Genomic DNA, 21,005 nt, shown 5'->3' with positions numbered 1-21,005 from the left:
TAGCAGGTTCCATCCAGAGACTGAATATCAAACTGCCAATCATCCCTAAATATTATTGTTCGATTATTGTTTGTACTCTTTGTATTATCTCTGCTACTGTAACGCTGTGAATTTCCAGCAGTGACCCCCCCCCCCCCCTCTTGTTGGCTCCAGAAATAGTTGCCACAGGTAATTGTCTTTTTTTAGAAAAACCTGCTAGCTTTGAAGGAACTGCAGGTTTTTGTCCCTCAATCAATATCAGGGTAACTGAAGTCCCCCGTGTTAAGTACTTCACTTTGAAGCCACATCTATTTAACTTATCAGCAGTCTTGATCTTCCTTGCTGCCACTGACCAAATTATTTCTCAGAAACACGCATATCATAATAACACCTGTTTACTAAGAGTGTGTTCATGCTTACTACATAGGGCAACAAGACCTGTAAATATAAGTCTACAATACAATACATCTTCCAGTGCATCAGAAGTGTGGGAAGAGAGACCAGAGGCATCCTTCACCCACGCTCTAGCCCTGTTATTGGTCTTTTGCCTACAGTATGCTTACAATTTCAGACTTCTCAAGTTTACCCACAGAAGAGCTTATAGCTGTTCAATATTTTGGTAAAGGACTTTAGGTTTAACAGTGTTGACGTCTGCCAAGATTTTGGGGCAGCCTTAAAGGGGTTGTCCGAGTTTAAAAAAAAAACTATATGTGGCCGGGAGCGGGGTTACTAAAACAATAAAGCTGTACTTACCTCCCGGTGCCCTCCCGTATCCAGCGCTGCTGTCGCTCCGGTCCGGGGGCCATGTAAACAAACATGGCCGCCGGAGCAGCGCTGGATTCAGCTTTCGGCCGGATGCGACAACCTTCCGGTCCCCATACACAATGCAGTGTATAGGGACGGATAGGCGTACCCGGCCACGGCCGGCTGGATACGGGAGGGCACCGGGAGGTGAGTACAGCTTTATTGTTTTAGTAACCCCGCTCCCGGCCACATATAGTTTTTTTTTTAAACTCGGACAACCCCTTTAATAGTTTTCAATATGGTCCTTCCTTTTATCCCTAAACTAGGAAAAAGACAGAATTTATGGCATTTAAGAAGACACAATGGTCAACTCACCAAACATATCAGATTGCAGGAAAGGCTTTTAGAAATCTTGATGAGCCCTGTAAAAACATCTAGAATGGGAATGGGTGCATGGTCTCCATGTATACTAGATAAAACAAAAGTAAATTATTTGTACATGTTGGTGCAGGCTGTTTAAAAAAAGATGCTTCTCCCGTATTTCTGACAACTGTTTGAGATGTGTTGATTCTGACAGAATATCCACAAATTAAGAAATTCTGACAGATCTTTCTGGCAGGTCTAAGCCAGCACATTTAAGTCTATGCCATACCTTCAATATGTTACAAATGTTTGCTATGAAAAATTCAGTACAAATATGTAGTCCAAAAGAAACCAGTCTTAGTTTGGTTAGTTGATTGTGTGAAAGGTATGCAAATATTAAATTGTATGGAAGAAAGAACTTACAAAATCTCTTGAAGGCGTATTCTCCTATGGGCATTCAATTTAATGAATCTGCCATATACATACATTTCTTCAATTATATGTTAATACATTTTTTTTTACCTGTGTGAAGATAATTTCTCATAAATTTGGTCATTTGGTCCCTTAGAAAGAAGACTGTGTCCTTGGATACAACCACCTCTGCAGGAGTTATTGCCCAAAGAAACAACAAGTTTTTGTATATGAAATGTCTTGGACTTACTGCATGTCCTACAGCCATCATGTGGTAATAAGCACTGAATTAAGGAGGTCAGACAAGATTTAATAGCACATGTCTGGCCACTGCTGCCAGAGTACAGGGTGGTTGTATCCGAAGAAGCAATCTTGTTTCTAAGGGACAACATGACTAAATTTATGAGAAGTTATCTTCACACAGGAACATTTTTTTTAATATAATCTAATTGAAGAAATGTTTATATATAGCAAATTAATTAAATCAAATGTGAATGCCGAGATGGGAATACCCTTTAAGGGCAAAAAGGGACAATTCAAGTAGTGAAACTATTTGATCACTGTGAGTTTAAAGGCCTTCTGTATACCCCCATTCCACTCTTCTTTCCAGCTGATTCCTTTATATGTTCTATCCTTCTGTATTTTTCTGTGGAGGTTGTTCTGTTTCTAGGTTTTTTGTAAAAAAATTAAAATGTGGGGGAGTTCTCCAATAATGCTATTACTAATATGCACAGTTTTTTTTTAAAGCTTCTCAATACTTGAACTACTATTCTACATGCAATACAATATTGTATGTAACCTGTGTCCCAACAAATTGCATTGTAGTCTATTTTCCCTAAGTGGTTAAACAAAGAATTTAAAAAATGGATAAGTGGTATAAGGGTTCATCGTTGTTGATGAACCACTTATACTAGAAGTATTCTCCATAGTCTTAGTTCAGCATCAGCGATAAGTATGAGGAGGATTCTAATTATAAAGTAGATTCTGTACTAGTAATTATATTTATAAAGTGTCTGGCATTGTACCTTCTAGCAAGCTACACAGAGGACCGGTTATCAGTGATTAAGAATCACATGTAGTCCTGGATCAAATTCTTTTGTCTTACTGGCTATTCTCCAAGTCATTATTAATACATTTAGTGATATAACAAACACTGTGGTGATATATGTAGATTCCCTGTTAATATGTCAGCAATAAGAAAACATACACATAGTAGTCATTTTAGTAAAAAAACATTTATAGAAAAAGTTGTTGAAAGAATTTAAGTTACTGATAAATTTTAAGGAGTCTGACTTTAGATGCACATATCTTGGGGTTCTATAAGACCTAGAACCATTCCATGAGCCAAAGGTAGGAAAAACTGCAAGTGCTTGTAAACAATTACAAAAGTAGGCACAGAAATAAACTATGAAACCTCCTATTGAATTACAGCAAGCAGAGCTCTAGAAAGCAAGCAAGAAATGGATGCAGAAAGTGTATTGGAAAATTGAATATCTTTTCATCATATACCGTATATACTCGAGTATAAGCCGAGACCCCGAATTTTACCATCAAAAACTGGGAAAAACTAAACATTTGACTCGAGTATAAGCTGAGGGTGGGAAATGCATTGGTTCCAGCCTCCCCTCGTATACCAGTATATAGCCAGCAAGCCCCCAGTAGTATATAGTCAGCCAGCTCCCAGTAGTTTACAGCCTGCCAGCCCCCAGTAGTATACAGCCAGCCAGCCCCTAGTAGTATTTAGCTAGCAAGCCCCTAGAAGCATACAGCCAGCCTACCCCTAGTAGTAAACAGCCAGCCTGCCCCATGTAGTATACAGCCAACCTGCCCCCATGTAGTATTTAGCCAGCCTGCCCTCATGTAGTATACAGCCTGTCAGTCCCCAGTAGTATACAGCCAGCCTGCCCCCAGTAGTATACAGCCTGTCAGTCCCCAGTAGTATACAGCCAGCCTGCCCCCAGTAGTATACAGCCAGCCCACAGCACTTAAAAAAAAATAAACTTATATACTCACCCTTCGATGTCGGCGCGTCTCGTCTTCTTTGTTCCCTGTGGCTCCTCTTCTTTCTTCCGTCATTGACGCAGCCATGTTTTCTTCCAGCAGGTGCATCTATGACGGGAGCCGCGCCGACATCGGGGAGCCGTGCCGACATTGGAGGGTGAGTATATAGGTTTTTTTTTTTTAAGTGGGTTATTTTTTTGAATTGAGTTTTTTTTGGTTTTGTAATAGACTTGCGTATAAGCCGAGGGGACGTTTTTCAGTGCTGAAAAACTTGGCTTATACACGAGTATATACGGTAAACAATAAGTTTTATTTGAGGAAATTGGACAACCTATTTAAGTTAGAGATCAGCGCTTTCTATTCAAATTTTTGACTACTGCGTCATATAAGTGCCTTTGGTACTGCTAGTGTGGATATGGTGAGTATGAAATATCAAGTTTTGTGCACTGTAGTATTTTGGGATGGTATGCTTTAGCATCTCACTAGATGTCATTACTCACTATACAATAACTTGCTCTCTCATTTTAAAAGAGTGTGGCAACTATAAAAAAATTTAAAAAATACATTTAATTTTAAAATTTAGGAATGTAACTAATAAATAGGGTTCTGTGCTTTACTATTTAGCACAACATGCACTGCTTACAAAATATAAACACATTAAAAAATTATATTCTTTTCCATTTTCTATTTAGATTTTTTGCTTGCCTCATTCTAACAGCCTATACTTATCTTTATTTTTTGATAAGTAAAGGGCTTGTTATTTACAGTCCAATTGTTGCATACTCTTAATTTTTTGAGACAGTTTAATGATAACTAATAACTACCGTATATACTCGAGTATAAGCTGACCCAAGTATAAGCTGAGGCCCCTAATTTTACCACAAAAACCTGGGAAAACCTATTGACTCGAGTATAAGCTGAGGGTGGGAAATGCATTGGTCACAGCCTTCCCAGTATATAGCCTGCCGGACCCTGCCCCATAGTATATAGCTAACACCTGCCCCCTGACTCAGTATATAGCCAGCCCCCTGCCCCAGTATACAGCTAGCAGTGGGGTAAGCCAGAAAGGTGAGTTTTGATATATTTTTTTTACTCGAGTATAAGCCGAGTTTGGGGTTTCAGCACATTTTTTGTGCTAAAAAACTAGGCTTATACTCAAGTATATATGGTTTATGCTTATGTTTCAACACTTAATACTAAAAATCTAAATGTTTTGAAAAAATGTCCTCCTCTCTTCATATTCTGACATCAGCACCATTTTCACACTTTTTACTGAGCTTTTGAGTAATACAATTTTTGGTGTTCTGTGATTTTTTTATTTACATTTTCTTCAAGTGTTTATGGGTGGTGTTTATGACATAAAAATATTTTTATGTTACAGTGCTCACCATATCATATAATTATTTTCATATGAATAGATCTGGCAATTTTGTATGGAGTAGATTCTGTACTTGACATGTTTACAATTGATTTTATTTATTTATTTGTGCGTTTTAGGGAAAAGGGGTCATTTGAATTTTTATAATTCCATTATTGTTTTATAAATTGTTTATTTAGGCCCCTAGTCTAAAGTGTTTGAACCCTAGGGGTTCTGATTGCTCTTACAATGAACTACACTACAGTCCCCGGGTTATATACAAGATAGGGACTGTAGGTTGTTCTTAAGTTGAATTTGTATGTAATTCGGAACTGTATACTTTATCATTGTAACCCCCAGCCAAATTTTTTTTGGTCTCTGTGACAATTGGATTTTAAAAATGTTGGATTGTCATTAGAACCTGTGATAACTGTTACAGCTGTTTATTGTAGCCTAAGGCTAAAGTACAGTAAATTGCCAACATCCAGAGGTCCGTTTGTAACTAGGGGTCGTATGTAAGTCAGGTGTTCTTAAGTAGGGGACCGCCTGTATAGTCCTAAGGGTGCTGCACTGTAACACAAATCATTAAAGGGGTATTCCGGGAATATGAACGTCTGACACAACAACCCATGATGATATAAATAAATGAATGCAACAATACTCAATGTCATTAGTCACAAAACGGAGCTTCAATAATTTGATTTTATGATTTACAAAATTTATGGCCTCTCTAAAGTAGGTGGAGTTATCACTAAGATGGCTGCCACTGGAAACTACAAGTTCCATGATCCTTTAGTTCTCAGTAACTCCTCCTACCACTTATGCTCTGCTCCCAGTGATGATCTAACAGGTTTTCTTGCTCTGTTACCATAGTAATGATGTGTAACTGCCATCACCACAACACTGGCCATACTGGCTGCACTGCAACCAACCGACTACAGCCTAACATAGTGGTGGTGACATGACCTTGCCCAGGCAGGTGCAGGACATGTGATGTGGACATGTGACCAGCAGCCATCTTCTGTCCTGCAACGGACCGCGCGGAGGAAATTAACGGACTGATTAAAGGGCCAGTAGCATTTTAATTCTTCATCACTGTGTATGTCATCAGCATTTTCTGCTAAGGGGAGCAAAATTTTAAATAACAACTAATTACACATTAGCTTATATTTTCAGTGCCCACTTGTATATGAATTATGCTGATTCCTGGAATACCCCTTTAAGGGATTTTAGGTGTTGTCTAAAGTCAAATAAAAATGTTACAAACTAAAATGAAAAAGCATTATCAGTTGAATATTATTCGGCTCCAATGTTCTACCCATGTTTGTTTACCTACCAGTATTTTCAGCAATGACATCACAGAAACAACATGTTCCAGCAGCAGCATAATCAGTGTAATCCCTTTTCAATAAACTTTATATTAAATTACAGTACAAATGTGGTTCTATGACTTGTGCTTTATGTGATTTGTGTCATAATCTTACCAGCACAGTTTATTCTAGCTAAATAATATACACATACATGCTTGTTAACTCGAAGCATATGTACTGTAGAGATAAATCTTCACACAGGCATACGAAAATGTAATTTTTAGGTTTTCAGATATAGGGGACTGAGGCTAAGGATCATTATTTAAATGGCTGCCACAGTATGTGGTTCATACGAATGAATACCGAATATATCCCTATGTCTTGCATATCATTCGAAGCAAAGATCCTACAAATAAGCATTAAATTACATTTGTCCACTTTATGGAAATCAGAATATCCGATTTTGTAACATCTAAAGATCTCATCAGGAGGCACAGCATAAAAGCATGATATAAACAGATATTTTGATGATAGCAATTTGCATTGTAAAGTTCAAAAAGTCACCTCTAAATTGCCTGAGCTGAATACACAGTGATTTGCCATCACTTGCTAAAATGATAACAAAAAATACCAATTTCAAGAAGCAGAGTTCCCACAGAGGTTTATGACAGCTGATAAATTGAAAAGAAAGGGAGACAAGCAACCAAAAGAAAAAAGGCAATTTGAATGAGTCTTGCTCAGCATGAAATAAACTTAGAGGCACAATGTTTTATTTTGAAACCACTTGCCTTGTAAGCTGTAAATTTCACCAACGCTGTTTTGTCTGGTGATATGATGCCAGTACGCACTTCGAGGAAGGGATATGGACTTGGACAATGTCATCGGTTCAGCCAAATTAGTCTGCAGCTGAAATGCAAAAATAATGCATTACACTTGTACAAAATAAAATACAACATTTAACAAGTTAATAATAGTTCGAAAAACCAAATAAACCAGACAAAGAAATATCAGCAGAACATGTAAGCCAACAGATGTCAGCCCAGCACATTTACTTAACAGGCAGGTTAAATAATGGTTCTACACTTCATATTTTCCCATCTTAGCAGAGGCTGATTCCTCCGAACCCAGTGCACAGTCATTACTATTCCATATTTTAAATGCAAATTAATATAATCCCTCATCTCTCTGGAGTCGCAAGTCTTTAAGTGACAGAATCCAGAGACATTAAGTCAACTTTGGGTATATCTGAGGGATAGAAGTGTTCTGTTTGGAAAAGTGGCTTAAAATGCTTTAAAGGAAGAGCGCATAATTATCTGCTGACAGGTCTTACGGTATATGGCAAAGTAGCCTGGGAGTTGACAAGATGCAGAAAAAATATTTAGCAAATAAACATATTTTTCAGATATTTAGAATAGGGTGAATAGAAATGCTCCTGTTAGTGCACATAAAATGTATTCTAATACAATGATTCATAGGTGGAATAACAGGTTGTCTAATTGCAGCATGGCTCATGGCCACTTCATCCTTTCATCCGTTCTATAAATATATAGACGTTCTCATCTTCTGTAAAGATTTCATTTCTTGCCTCCTAACCAGGTGCAGTATGTTGCAGGGAGACCATGAATATTCATAACTGGTGTTATTGTACTTTGGGGTATTACAGGCATTAAAGACACCTAACTTACAGACTACCCCTAGTTACAGACGGACCACTGGGTGCTGATAATTTACTGAACTTTTACCCCCAAGCTGCAGTGATCAACTTCAAGAGGTATCAGAGGTTTTGTAGTGAAGTTTTATTGATAATCCTTGTTCACATGAAAATCCAAAATCTAAAAAATCCAATTGTCACAGGGGAAACATTTTTTTTACTGGAGTTACACATAGAAAATCATCTTAAGAACAAACTTACAGAACATACAGATCTTGTATGTAACCCGGGGACTGTCTGAACCTGATTTGTGTTATTCACACTTTTTGAAGAAAGTTTTAGGAATCAATGGGAAATTTATTTGACTTAAGATTTTTTTCAGTGCTTTATTTGTGTGTTATCTATATGCTATATGCTTTAGTTCAAAAGTAGCAGTTCAGTGGGGGCCCAGTTTTAAGGGGGCCCACAAATGGCACCTTTGTAAATAATTTCGATTTTTACAAAATAGTACTTTTTGCCATAATACACCTAACAGCCATAAAAGACCATGATATAAAATGCAGAAGGGAACACATTTGCCCTGTCCATTTCAATTTTGGATTGTCTGGGGATTTGATAACCCCATTCTTTTAGCTATTCCTGAATCATGGCAACACAGTGGACTTGGCAACTACACAAAAACAGAGCTGAGTTTCCTGTTTGGGTAATTATTTTGTACTGTTCAGCTCTATGCATAAAGTAATTAAATTACATTAAACACAAAAAATTAACAAATTAACAAAAAAGAACAGGTCCCTTTGGGTGTGGCAGGTGATGGGTCTAGTTCAGTGCCTGTTACTGACTACAAGTTGGAGTACTGTCGAATGTTGTTTTTGTGAGTCACATAGTTGAATGTTCTTGAATGTGGCCAGGCATCTGTTACCATGTTTCCTCAAAGGTAAGCAGCGGTTCCTTACTGTGCCCTAGGCTCTTTAAAAAATTTTGTTCAGCCAATTTTGTCCTTTCCTTTAATGGATCAACCCCAGCAGATGACAGCAAAATAGATTGTTCTTGCAATTGTTGTTTTGTAGAATATTTTTAGTATCTTATTGATATATTGAAATTAGTTCAATTTCCCTAGAAGGTCCAATCTTTACACCACTTTCTTATCTACCTCATCGCTGTCTGTCTTCCAGTCCAACCTGTCATCAATGTACACACCCAGGTATTTGTATGTACTGACCTGGTCAACAGCTTCCCCCTTGATTTCTATCGATTCTGGGACCACTCTCTTCCTCCTCATATTAATAACCTTAGTTAGGGGCACTGTACTGTCATCATTCCTATGTTACTGATCACTGTCTTGATGTGAACTTCATTCAAACTTTTATTTTCTTATTACCTTGGGGTCCATATTAGGCCTCTCATCATTTCCTGTATCTGGACTGTATCTATGGTATTGAAGGCACTTTAGAAGTTGAAGAACATGCTCCTTATTGAAGTTTTGCTGTGTTCCAGGTGCGAGTATGTTTTGTGCAGTAGGAACAGTACAGAGTCGTCAACTTTTCGTTATAAACAAACTGGAGTGGGTCCAGGCTCCCACTGACCTATCCTATTGGAAGGGCATCAATATTTTAAAGGTAGTAAACACCTTTGATAAAAAATATTAACATTTTTGAGACTTTCAAATACAGTATTTTTAACCTTAATCACTTAAACTTATTCTAATCATTATCCTTGTGTATGTAAACTGCAATGCTTATTGCGTGAATCTTTGTGTTGCATTATGTTGATTTGTTGGACTTTAAATTTCAGTTTCTCTTACTGAAGTTTATTATTTCTTTTAAACAACAAATTATGTTTATAAAAATAAGAAAAACTCTTTAGTGGGAAAAAACACTAATCTACATAAGCAAACACAAGAAAATAAAATCATGCCACTTGCTACACAATGGGGCAGATTTATCAAGCAGTCTGAAAGTCAGAATATTTCTAGTTGCCCATGGAAACCAATCACAGCTTCCCTTTAAAATATTCATGAGCACTTGTAAAATGAAAGCTGAGCTGTGATTGGTTGCCATGGGCAACTGGAAATATTCTGACTTTCAGACTGATTGATAAATCTGCTCCAATGTGTTTCCTGATTTGGGGTTTGCATTTTTTATTAGTAGAAACTTAGCTTTTATGGAATAGTCTTTACAATCTTTTATAGAAGGGAATAGAAGCATCTGGCAGGCAGCATTAACGGAGCAGAATGCATTCTAAACCCTATATTTGGCCTGAATACACTCCATTTCTTTTTAGTGAGAAATGTTCCTGCTCATTTAATGTTTTTATATTTCTAACACAACTGGGAAAGATACTGCCTGACTAAACACAAAGACAAGTAGGAAGAGAAATCTGGAATAATAGGGTGATGTAACAGTTGTAATTTACCACGTCGTGGACAGCTAATGCTATAGTGTGAATACTATATATTGAAGCTTCATTTTGTACTGAGCTGTAATCACGTTCCTGTATATACTTTCATTTTCAATTCCTCTGTATGATATTTTTATACAGCAGTGCATGGAGGTGAATTTGCTGTATGCCTGAGCCCTAAATACTTACACAATTGTAATATATCTTGAAAACTTGATTTATGAACAATATAATTTCAAGAACACACGTAGGGTCAGAGTTACTATATACCATAAATCTGGTATACTTTTCTCCAATAAGATGGCATGAGTACCTACATCATTCTTTTTTGTTAGTTGTTTTAGTTACCTTTTGCTTTTCTAAGTCATTTGTGGCTGTTTTTTGAAGTGGCTGGATGACCCAACCTATGTCCTAAACATGAGACAGTGGCCGACATTTATTAAGCGTTTGCACCAGTTTTCTATCTGACTTTGCACAGAAAATAATGTGCAACCTGCTTGCGCATGTATTTATTTAATCAGTTTGTGAGCTGTATGTCTACAAAAATGGTTTCTGTGTCATTTGTATGTCATTCCTTTCTTAAAGGGTCATATGATTAAGTTTAATAGCAGCTGATCTGCAAATTCAGAAGATATGTGAAGTCATCCGTGTTTCATAATTGTGACATCAGTATTTTTTTTTTGTTCCCAAAGACTTTTATGGGAATGTACAGGCTATAAACATGGGAAGGCTATAACCTGCTCTGCATTTTCTACAGCCTTCTCAAAGATCTGTAAAAAACATGTTTATATGCACGGATCCATTAAAATTGATGTGTCAGTTTGTCATCTACAAAACAAGATTAAACAGATGGATTTTCTTATCTTTTTTGTGTTAAAAAGGGGTAAAATAATCACATTGGTATTTTGAAACTTTTTAGTGCTAAAAAAGTGTACTGTCCTTTTCGCGCCACTGAAAATAGTGGCATAAATGTCAAAATATCAATGCTAGTACAATGCCATGTAAAGCCAGATATATGACTTGAGATTTAAAGAAAAAAAATAGCAATTCTCAACTCACACTGACCATTACAGCACAATGGCAGGCTGGATGTGTGCTCATAGGTTGAGCGCTTTCCATACAGGGCAAACATCCACTGGTAACCGCCGTGGTTGTTAACCATGTAAATGCCTCAAATAAATCCTGATGGTGCATGCACGCTGTCATCTTTGATTTGATTATTGCCCCCCACCCATAAGGTCAGATGCAAAGAGATCACTAGCAAAAAAATGTAAATTCAAATCACCCCTTTTCTATAGAACTCATAACAAAAACCAAGTAATATCATAAACATGTCAGGTATCCCTGTGTCCCAACAGTCCTTATCTAACAAAATATAAAGATGTATTCGTGACAGTGAATCCTGTAGCGTAAAATTGCACCCAAATGTCAGAACCGCCATTTTTTCACCATTTTGCAACTCAAATTTGAACATAAAATTATATAAAGGCTGCACAGTATGCAAAATGGCTGCAATGAAAATATCATCTCATCCTACCAAAAATGAGACTGTAACCAGGTCTGTATGCTGTAGTATGAAAAAAATATTGTTGTCAGATATGGCAAAATGAATGAATGAATTTTTTTACATAAAAGGTTTACATTATTTATAATCTATTAAAACTTATAGTACATGGTATGGGATATTAAATACTGTCACTGGAAAAGTACAATTTGTGCATTTGTTTTAGAAAAACAAGCTCTCATACAGCTCTGTACATGGAAAAATAAAGTATTTCTAGATTTTTTAAGGTGGGGAGCAAAAAACTGAAACACAAAACCCAAAAAAGGGCCAAGTCGTTAAGGGGTTAAAAAACCAATAGTCTCTCCACTCATCTCCTGACATATCTCATGGAACAGTCCCAAGGAACCTGCATAGCAATAAATGGTGATATTGTTTGTGAGCATATATGTATAATATTGTAAACCAGTATAAAAAAAAACTTGAAAAACTGCATCAATGATAGCACAAAACCCTGCCTTCAAAATCTTCAGAATTTATGGCACATCAATGCACAGTATAGGTCAGCGTTATCGGAGCAGGATTATTCGATTGTCTCTTTACTTTTTATGTGAAAAGGCCTAAACATTAAAAGACTTGGTAGTAGAACGACCTAACATTTCCTAGCTGAGAGAGTGGAGCTTTATTATTTCTCTTCAGCTCCAGTATTACTGTTTGTCTTTGAGAGTTTCTTTAATGATTGCTGTCCAGTGTTCCATTCCATAGATCAATAGAAGGCAGTCCTCCCTTCAGAGCACAAAGTATCTGCCATGTTGAGAACAAATGTCAACATTCATTTGATATGTCATGTTGAGCTCCGGTAACATGTTCAGTTCCTGTTGGTTTGTGGAAGTAGGGCTTGGACAGCAAGCTGTTATAACTATTCCAAATGCAGGCAGTAACATTGCACTAATTAGGGAAATATTTCAGCAATCAAGAAGTTCTAGGGAAACAAAAACACAGACTGAAACCAAGCAGTAAATTGCTAATTATCTTATAAATTGCAGAGGACTGTTCTAATTCTTTTTTTTTTTAACAGAATAGCATATGGTATGTAAGATAAGTCATCCATAACAAATACTGAGAATATGAATTAACTTGTCCATTCATGGGTATTGATACAAAGGAAAATCAACTGATATTTATAGAGAAATTCCTTGATTTATAATAATGTATATTTTTATTCTAGGGCCAAGGTTGAAAAGAGAAATGTTGGATAGCTGCACTATAGGTTTACCCATAAAAGGAAAAATAACGTCTAAGAAATAAGTACACAGCAATATAATATTCTAGAATATAATATAAACCTGTTGAATAACATAAATAATATATAGATAACAGCTTATTTTATGTGATCTCTTAAATGTTATATGTACAATGTCCCTGTGTGGTTGCAATGCTGCACATTGCCAATAATGATCAAATTCCAACCCCTTACCGCATTTGGACGTTCCTAAATGTCCTGAAGCGGAACGGGGGGTATGAAGAGGGCTCATGGGCATAAAGGACATAGGGCAATGCAATGTGTTATTTCTTGGATATCCTGCGTAGTGCAAGCCCCATGAAACGTGAAACGGTTATAAATCTTATTGTGAATGGTATGCTCTTTTGCCCCAAGTGGCCTGAATTAAATGTATAAATTTATTGGTGAGTTCAGGGACTGTTGTTTGTCCATCAGTGCTGCTTCTCTCCTGTTGTGACTCCTTATTCTCTGCCTCAGTCTTGGGTATTTTTGGCTTGCCACTTTTCTGTGTACTAGTGTGAACACTGGACTAGCTCTGATTTACTGTTACCAGTCTGCTCTGACATCCAGCCACTGCCAGACGAAGTAGGTTTTTCTGTGTCACCTTGCATGATCATTTAGGGTGTATTAGTTAAGTTTCTAGGGCCCTAGCCTACAGGGACATCCCAGGGTTAGTTTGCCACCATCTACCCAGCCTGAAAGCTTGTACAAGTCTAGTTGTGGTTGTGCTGTCGCTAGTCAGGTTTAGTACAGTAGCACTTACTTTAGATGAAGGGTAGAATTAGAACTCCTTCTATGGTCTCATCATGATAGCAAATTGTTTTTGTTGTGACAAGCACATTTAATTTCACTTTTTAACAGGGGCTCACAACAGGAACCAGACTAAAAAGTTTTATTCCGCAATGAGCTCCAGTGTTTACTATCATTATAAAATAACTCTTATAGCAATTTCCTACAGGCTACTTTAAACGGTTGCTGGCATTCTGTATTTGGCAGGGGATGAACAGCCAAGGGAATTTGTTAACTGCTGCATCTGCCAGCTCATTAGTATCAGAAAGCCCTGTTACTGAATCGTAGCATATTGGTTATTACAAGTGTATTAGGAAATTGAAATAAAATGCCAAGCATCCCCTTCAAAAGAAATGTGCATGCAAATTTTTCATATATGACTCAAAGTCCACACTACTACCCATATAGTGAACACACACATTTAAATGATTACTAACATTTCACCAAACTCTGAATAAATGAATTCTACAAACACCATTAAGACCAACATTAAATATCACATAGTTGCCATAAACAGTGTTTTTCCAAAAAGGCGTTGGCCACTTTTAAATAAATCTCTTCCATTAGACTTATCTCTATGTACTTGTACCTCCTATGAAAGCTTCAGCCTTTCCCTGTTCTCCCCATGCTGCTCTATGAACATATACACAATGGGGCAGATTTACTTACCCGGTCCGTTCGCGATCCAGTGGCGCGTTCTCTGCGCCAGATTCGGGTCCGGCCGGGATTCATCAAGGCAGTTCCTCCGTCGTCCACCAGGTGAAGTTCCCCGAAATGCACTGAAGTTCATGATCCTATCCTGGATGAAGGTGAGTGCAAGCTCCGCGACACAATTTCCTTTTTTAAATGCATCGGTTTTTCCGAATCCGTCAGGTTTTTGTTCGGTCACGCCCCCCGATTTCCGTCGCATGCATGCCGGTGCCGATGCGGCACAATCCGATTGCGTGCGCCAAAATCCCAGGGCAATTCAGGTACAAATCGGCACGGAAATATTCGGGTAACACGTCGGAAAAACGCGAATCGGGCCCTTAGTAAATGACCCCCAATGTCCCGTCTCTCACTCCTTCAGTCTATCCTAATGGCAGCCTTCAGTGTGTTTTTTTTTTCTCTCAGTCCATCTCACTGACATACACAAGAAAAAATAAAAAAGAGAGATCGCGCTTCCATAGAGTAGTAATTGCACAGTAAATATAAGACTACCCACTACCCTAAAGCTACCTATTGGATTGGTGCCTCTCGTCTGATTTTTTCTCCTCACTGATGATGCACAAGGAGAGGGAATGTGGGGCAGGATGAGTCATAATCTCTTTCTACAGGTTCCTCCTATTTATCAGTGTTCAGACATGGAAACAAAGATCCTATAGAGTGCACAGAGAGCCTGCACACTGTACTAAAGGAAGCATCAGGGATGATGAATCAATTGGTGATGATTCAGGGAATATTTTTAAGGCAGTAAAGGCACATGGGCAATTTATGTTAAAGAGTGGCCAAACCTTTTAAATATACACTCCATACTACTAAGTTTTTCAAAGTCTATTAAAGGTGAGTTACACTATAAAATATGTGAGGCAGTTTTTGAAGATGTAATAAACTGATAAGCTGATTTATTGAATATGTAACTAAACTATAAAATGAGCATTGCCACCAGAGATGGTTGGTTGAGCATCTCATGAACTGTTTAGTATGTACATGCTTAGAGCTTTTATATCATTAACCTTTATCAATGGTCATTGACTTTGTCTGGAGGAAGTTCATGGACAAAGCCTTTTATGCACAGGTCAATTTTCCTATGAATTAGAACTGTGTTAGCCTTATAATGGTTGCCAATCAGTCGCTATTTCAGCCACCAGCCTATACTATTTAGCCTTGTTTTTAAATCCTAATTGACAGTGGTCTCAATGAGTGGTGTACTGCAGACACCCCTAACGAATACACCACAGATATGTTCAGGTAGTCAATCAGCGTTTGTTATAGAGCTACATAGCTCATTTACTACCAACCACAAGCTTATCCTCCCTTGCTAATGGCATTGCTTATAAATACCTTTTCTTATTCCCTATAAAGTATTCCCCACAAATTGCAACTGTATATACACTGTACACTGAATATGCATAAAATGGGCTTATTATCCGTTGCCCCTCCTAGGGTTATTTACAACATCACAATACATTAGTGTGTATTGTGCATGTATTTGTGCTTGCATTATATAGAAAGAGTGTGCATATATAATAAATAATCATAGCTTAAAAACTGTTATCAGATTCCTCCTTGTACTACTGCAGACTGCTTCCAGAAGAGTTTAATATTACATGTACAGTATACAAAGAAAGCACAGTCAGACACTGAATGCTATGATATCAACATGAACCAGAATATTTTAGCTCCTTATTAAGTCAAGGCCACAAGTAGTTCCGGATGTTGTGAAGGAAAGTTCTTAGCATCTTAGTTGTACCTATTAAATTGTCCGGCAAGCATCAAAAATTCTACTTTGTCTTTCTTATTGTCATATTCTGAAGCAATAAAACATCCATTAACAGTTGCAATCGATTCTCTCACTATTTGCATCTTATAACAGGATGACTAACGTTACAATAATTGCATTTGGGAAAACCTGAGTCATGGTTATTATTTTAGCCCTAAAGACATATTATAGAATGACATGAAGCAGTTCACATGACAGCTGAAAATATCACTGATGCTGTGGTGTACAGTAAATTGGGTAAAATGATTTCCAATGTCTAAGACTTTTAAACGGGAAGGCAGCATGACTCATTTGGCTAAAATAATAGCTATTAAATATGTTGCAGAGAAAAGCAAAATGTTTGGTTTGATATATTTGTTGCATTGAAAAAGCTAAATTTTAATAGCCTTCAAAGTATTTAATCTGATTAAACCTTAATATTTACAATCACTTGAATGCAGCAGATTACGTTATTTAAGGGGCAAACACAATTTCATGATTGTTAAAGCACAGCAAATTAAAGACCAAAATATGTAATGAATTCCAAATCCAAATTGGCATATCGGTTAATTATCACTAATTAATATGGTCTGTTAAAGCAGTTTAGTATCAGTCATTGACCCCAGACTTAATAGGTTTTGACCAGAATCAGCTAACAGCTTACATTGTTGACAAGTGAAGTTGTAGCTGAATAGCACCACTTATAAACGATTAGCTTTGGTAGTAAGAACGTTTTTCGGGAGCACCTAATAGGAGCACTTTTAAAAAGTATTTTTTTATTTTCTTAATTTTCTTTTTTATTATTATTAATTTTAGACACTTTTCCTAAAAGTTGACAGGTTGTGGGAGGGGAGAAGTCAGGTTGAAACAACTCCAGAAAGCGACTTCACTTTGGGGATAGTGTAATTCCCAACTATACCTACTGGCACAGGTTATAGTAAATTTGGTTGGCTAAGGCATCTGCACCCTGGCCTTCCCTGCTCCCCCGCCATGCCAAACCAAGAAAACTGACATACAAGGAATGATACATCAAATGCATTATTTGTGCCAGAAAAATGATGCAAACAATAATTATAACTTCTATAGCTAAATGAAATCTCCAGACTCCAGAATTGCAGATGTTTCCATACATCTGTGATGTGTTCTTCACACATATTGTTCTTCACATACTATTGTGAAGAACACCGTTCGGCACGCGTGTCTTCGGATAAGTTAGCCGATGTACGGAACATCTGCAATGTGTTCTTTCTCTGCTCGGGCTGGGCTGTGATGTGATCAGGGTCGGACTGTTGGTCCTGCTCCAGCCCGCTCTGCTCCAGCCTCCACTTCAGCCCCCACTTCTCTCCTCCATGCCCACTCCGTTTTGCTCCAGCCCCCGCTCCGCTCCTCCATGCCCGCTCCAGCCCCCGCTCCGCTCCACTTCAGCCTATGCTCCTGCATGCCTGATCCAGCCTCCGCTCCATGATGCCTGCTCCATTTCGCTCCAGTCCTCCGCTCCTCCACCGTTCGGCACGCGTGTCTTCGGATAAGTTAGCAGATGTAAGGAATATCTGCAATGTGTTCTTCACTTAAATTATCCTGTGTTCACTGTGTTCACTGTTTTAATTGTATTCTTCACTGTTCTTCACTGTGTTTCGTTAAGTAAATGCTCGATACTCGTCCGAGCAATGAGCCGTTTAGAGTACTCTAATACTCGAACGAGCATCAAGCTCGGACGAGTATACTCGCTCATCTCTAGTTATCAGATCTTCCGGTCTTATCAACCTGATACATGAAGAGGCTTTATCTGCGCAGTGTTTCTTTTTTCTACTCCAGGTCCTACCTCGTACTCACATTTGAGAGGTTGCTGGCTGAAGCAAGTGCGCCCATTCCCCCACCAGCCATGCAACTCTATCATTAACTGTCGCCCCTTTACACCCCTCCATGCCCCCTAGGCGTGGTGTTGGTGGAAAGCTGAAAATAATCAAGCAATATGCTAGCATTTGAGATTTCAGGGCTTCTACGCCACACCGAGTGAAAGCCCAGACACAACCAATAAGATACACACCTCAAAATCTTGTAAAAACACTTATTATACCCCAGTCATATATCTAAGGTTATGTGGAACCTAGATAAAAAGCATGGAAGGACACATCTGCAGAGTATTGTGACCTTATACAGTATTAACCTAGCTAATAAGGAAACCAATGTGCATGCACAGAATTATCATCACATTTCACTTAGAATTTATAACTACATAATGTGTGCTGGAGGATGATTACTAAGTAGTTAATATTACTGATGAGCCCAGCAAGAGCAAAAAACATGGCCTGTGGACATCATAACATTGCTTATTCATTAGAAGTCTAAATATAGTATCTGTATTCGTTTGTAACTTCCATGTAAATCCTTAGAGTGAAATCTTGCTTTCTATCATAGATATTGCACAAGTAAAGTATTATTGCAAGTATGTAAAGCACGTCAGAGAACTACGAGTGATTTATTGCTGGTGCATTACCTAAAACATTGACAGATTGCTATATACAAGTGGTTGCAGGAACATTCACACACTGTACATATCAAATTAAAAGAATATATCTTCAAAGAAAGACTTGATTATGATTGGTGAGGTTCTGTAAAACAATGTTTTGGTCACTCTGTCTAAAGAAAGGAATTATCTTATGTGGTTTTGCTAAAAGCATCAATGTAGATAAGATAGGGGTAAAAACAAGTCCTATACAAGTCCTGTATGTATGAATCATTCCTCAAGACAGAAACATCTGCCTTGTGAAATGTTTTGTTAAAAGAGTGGGGTACATTTACTTACCAGGTCTCCTGAGTTCACTAGAAGTGCATTGTCCATCTATAATACTGCGTGGCGATTCACTGGGATTGTGCGCTTGAAATCATAAATGTGTTGCTTCCCCTTACTGGTCCGACTGAGTTCACCACCTTTTTTGTGGTGCACCTTTAACATAGGGTGTGCGAAACAATTTGAAAATTAAATATTGCATTCTGTAGGAATCAGTCGGACCGTCCTATGGCGCGCCCCCTATTTTGTGTTGTATGAAGCCAGCGCAGCTGCACCACAATAGCAGTGCACACAATTCTTATATACCTGTGCAAGCCGTTTTAGAAATGAAGAGCGTGAACAGTCCGACTAAAGTGTGTCGCAAAGTGGTGCAAAGCCCTTAGTAAATGTGCCCCAATGTCTCAAATCCTCAAATTTGCTGTATGAGGCCTTGTTTTTTTCTGCACAACTAGGAATTTTTAAAGGGACTATTTTGGGTTACATATATCTCATTTATTAACTTTTCTTAACTCTTTTTGGCTCTATATTTTAAACTGTAAATTGCATGAAAAAATGTATTCTCTAAGTTGACATAATTGTATCAATACCAATTTTACATTTTTTGTTAATGTTGCACAGTAAAAGAGTTTGTTTTTACATTTCTTCTTCGCCATAGTATTTATTGTTGTATATGTCGGATACATAACTACTTTGATCAGTTTTTATAGTATTTTTTTCAGTGTATAACCGACAAAAACCCACTATTCTACAATGCTTCTTATTTTAACAGCATCCACTGCAATTTCAAAGGCACTTGTGACACAATTATGGTGGTTTTGCACAAAAAAACTGTCAAAAATGCATTGCAACACATTTATCAAGGCTTTTAGATCTTTTTTTGGCATTTTTCCAGCTTGTCTGACTAATGGGTGTAGCCTTTGTGAAGTGGGTGTGGCAGAACAGGGGCATGGTTTATGGGAAATCGTCCGTGCACCCAAAATTATGGGAAACTAAAATTAGGAACTCTTATTACTATGATGGAACTCTTATTACTATGATGATGAATTCTGCACCAGAATTCATCATCACAGTAATAAATCTGGTGCAACAAAAGACTAGTGTTTTCCAGCTAGAGATTGGCGGAACTTGAGACACATTGTTAAATTCCCCCAAAATGTACATATGAAGCAGTGATTAACATGATTGACTTAACTCGTTTCCTATGAATACAGGAAACTAGCAACTTCCAATTGTTATCATGTTAAGGCTACATTCACACGAACGTATGGGGGACGTATATACGGCCGACGTATATACGGCCGATATACGTCCCCCATACACTCCTATGGGCGCACGGCACCCTACGGGAGCGGTACGGTGCAGCACACGTGCGGCACCGTACCGTTCCGTACCCGGGAAAAAGATAGGACATGTCCTATCTTTTCCCGTAATACGGGGCCGTGCGCCATAGGTTGCTATGGAGAGGGGCGGGGGTGAGCTGCGCTCACCTCCTCCTCTCCCCGTACACTGCCGTTGCCCGCTACGGTACGGTACGGGCGGGCAACGGCAGTGTGAATATAGCCTAAGGCAGCAAAAAGCATGAGGCTATTTTTTTTTAATTCTTATTTATAAAAAAAAATTGTAGGAGGAATTTAAGGTTTTCGTTTTTGCATCTTGTTTAATTTCCTTTATATCCATTTTTTGAGAAAAGTTTCAATAGGTCTAAAAAGGGGACTCTGACATATGACTTGAGGATATTTTCATACAATCATGTTTGAATCAGGTTCTATTGAGGAAGTTTTCTTATCATGGTCAGATGCATAGCTGATCTCTGATGGGCACAGGTATATATGCTATAATAAGGCATTGAAAAGGTTTTGAGTGTTTTTACTCATAGTGGGGCAGATTTATCAAGCAATCTGAAAGTCAGAATATTTCCAGTTGCCCATGGCAACCAATCACAGCTCAGCTTTCATTTCACCAGTG

At 37.9% G+C, this 21,005-nt stretch overlaps 1 protein-coding gene across 2 annotated transcripts in view; it reads right to left on the bottom strand.

Annotated features, from left to right (window-relative positions):
- DOK6 (docking protein 6) overlaps positions 1-21,005 on the bottom strand; it is a 329,352-nt gene that overhangs the window by 60,424 nt on the left and 247,923 nt on the right. For both annotated transcript variants that reach the window (XM_072152306.1, XM_072152307.1), the window contains exon 7: positions 6,954-7,071. In XM_072152306.1, coding sequence (XP_072008407.1) covers positions 6,954-7,071 — 118 coding nt within the window. The remainder of the gene's footprint in view (positions 1-6,953; positions 7,072-21,005) is intronic.

The sequence above is a fragment of the Engystomops pustulosus genome, chromosome 5, assembly GCF_040894005.1.
Source record: "Engystomops pustulosus chromosome 5, aEngPut4.maternal, whole genome shotgun sequence".
In the NCBI taxonomy this organism is placed as follows: Eukaryota; Metazoa; Chordata; class Amphibia; order Anura; family Leptodactylidae; genus Engystomops; species Engystomops pustulosus.
The sequence above is the reverse complement of the archived record's forward strand: the minus strand, read 5'-3'. Positions and strand labels throughout refer to the sequence as shown.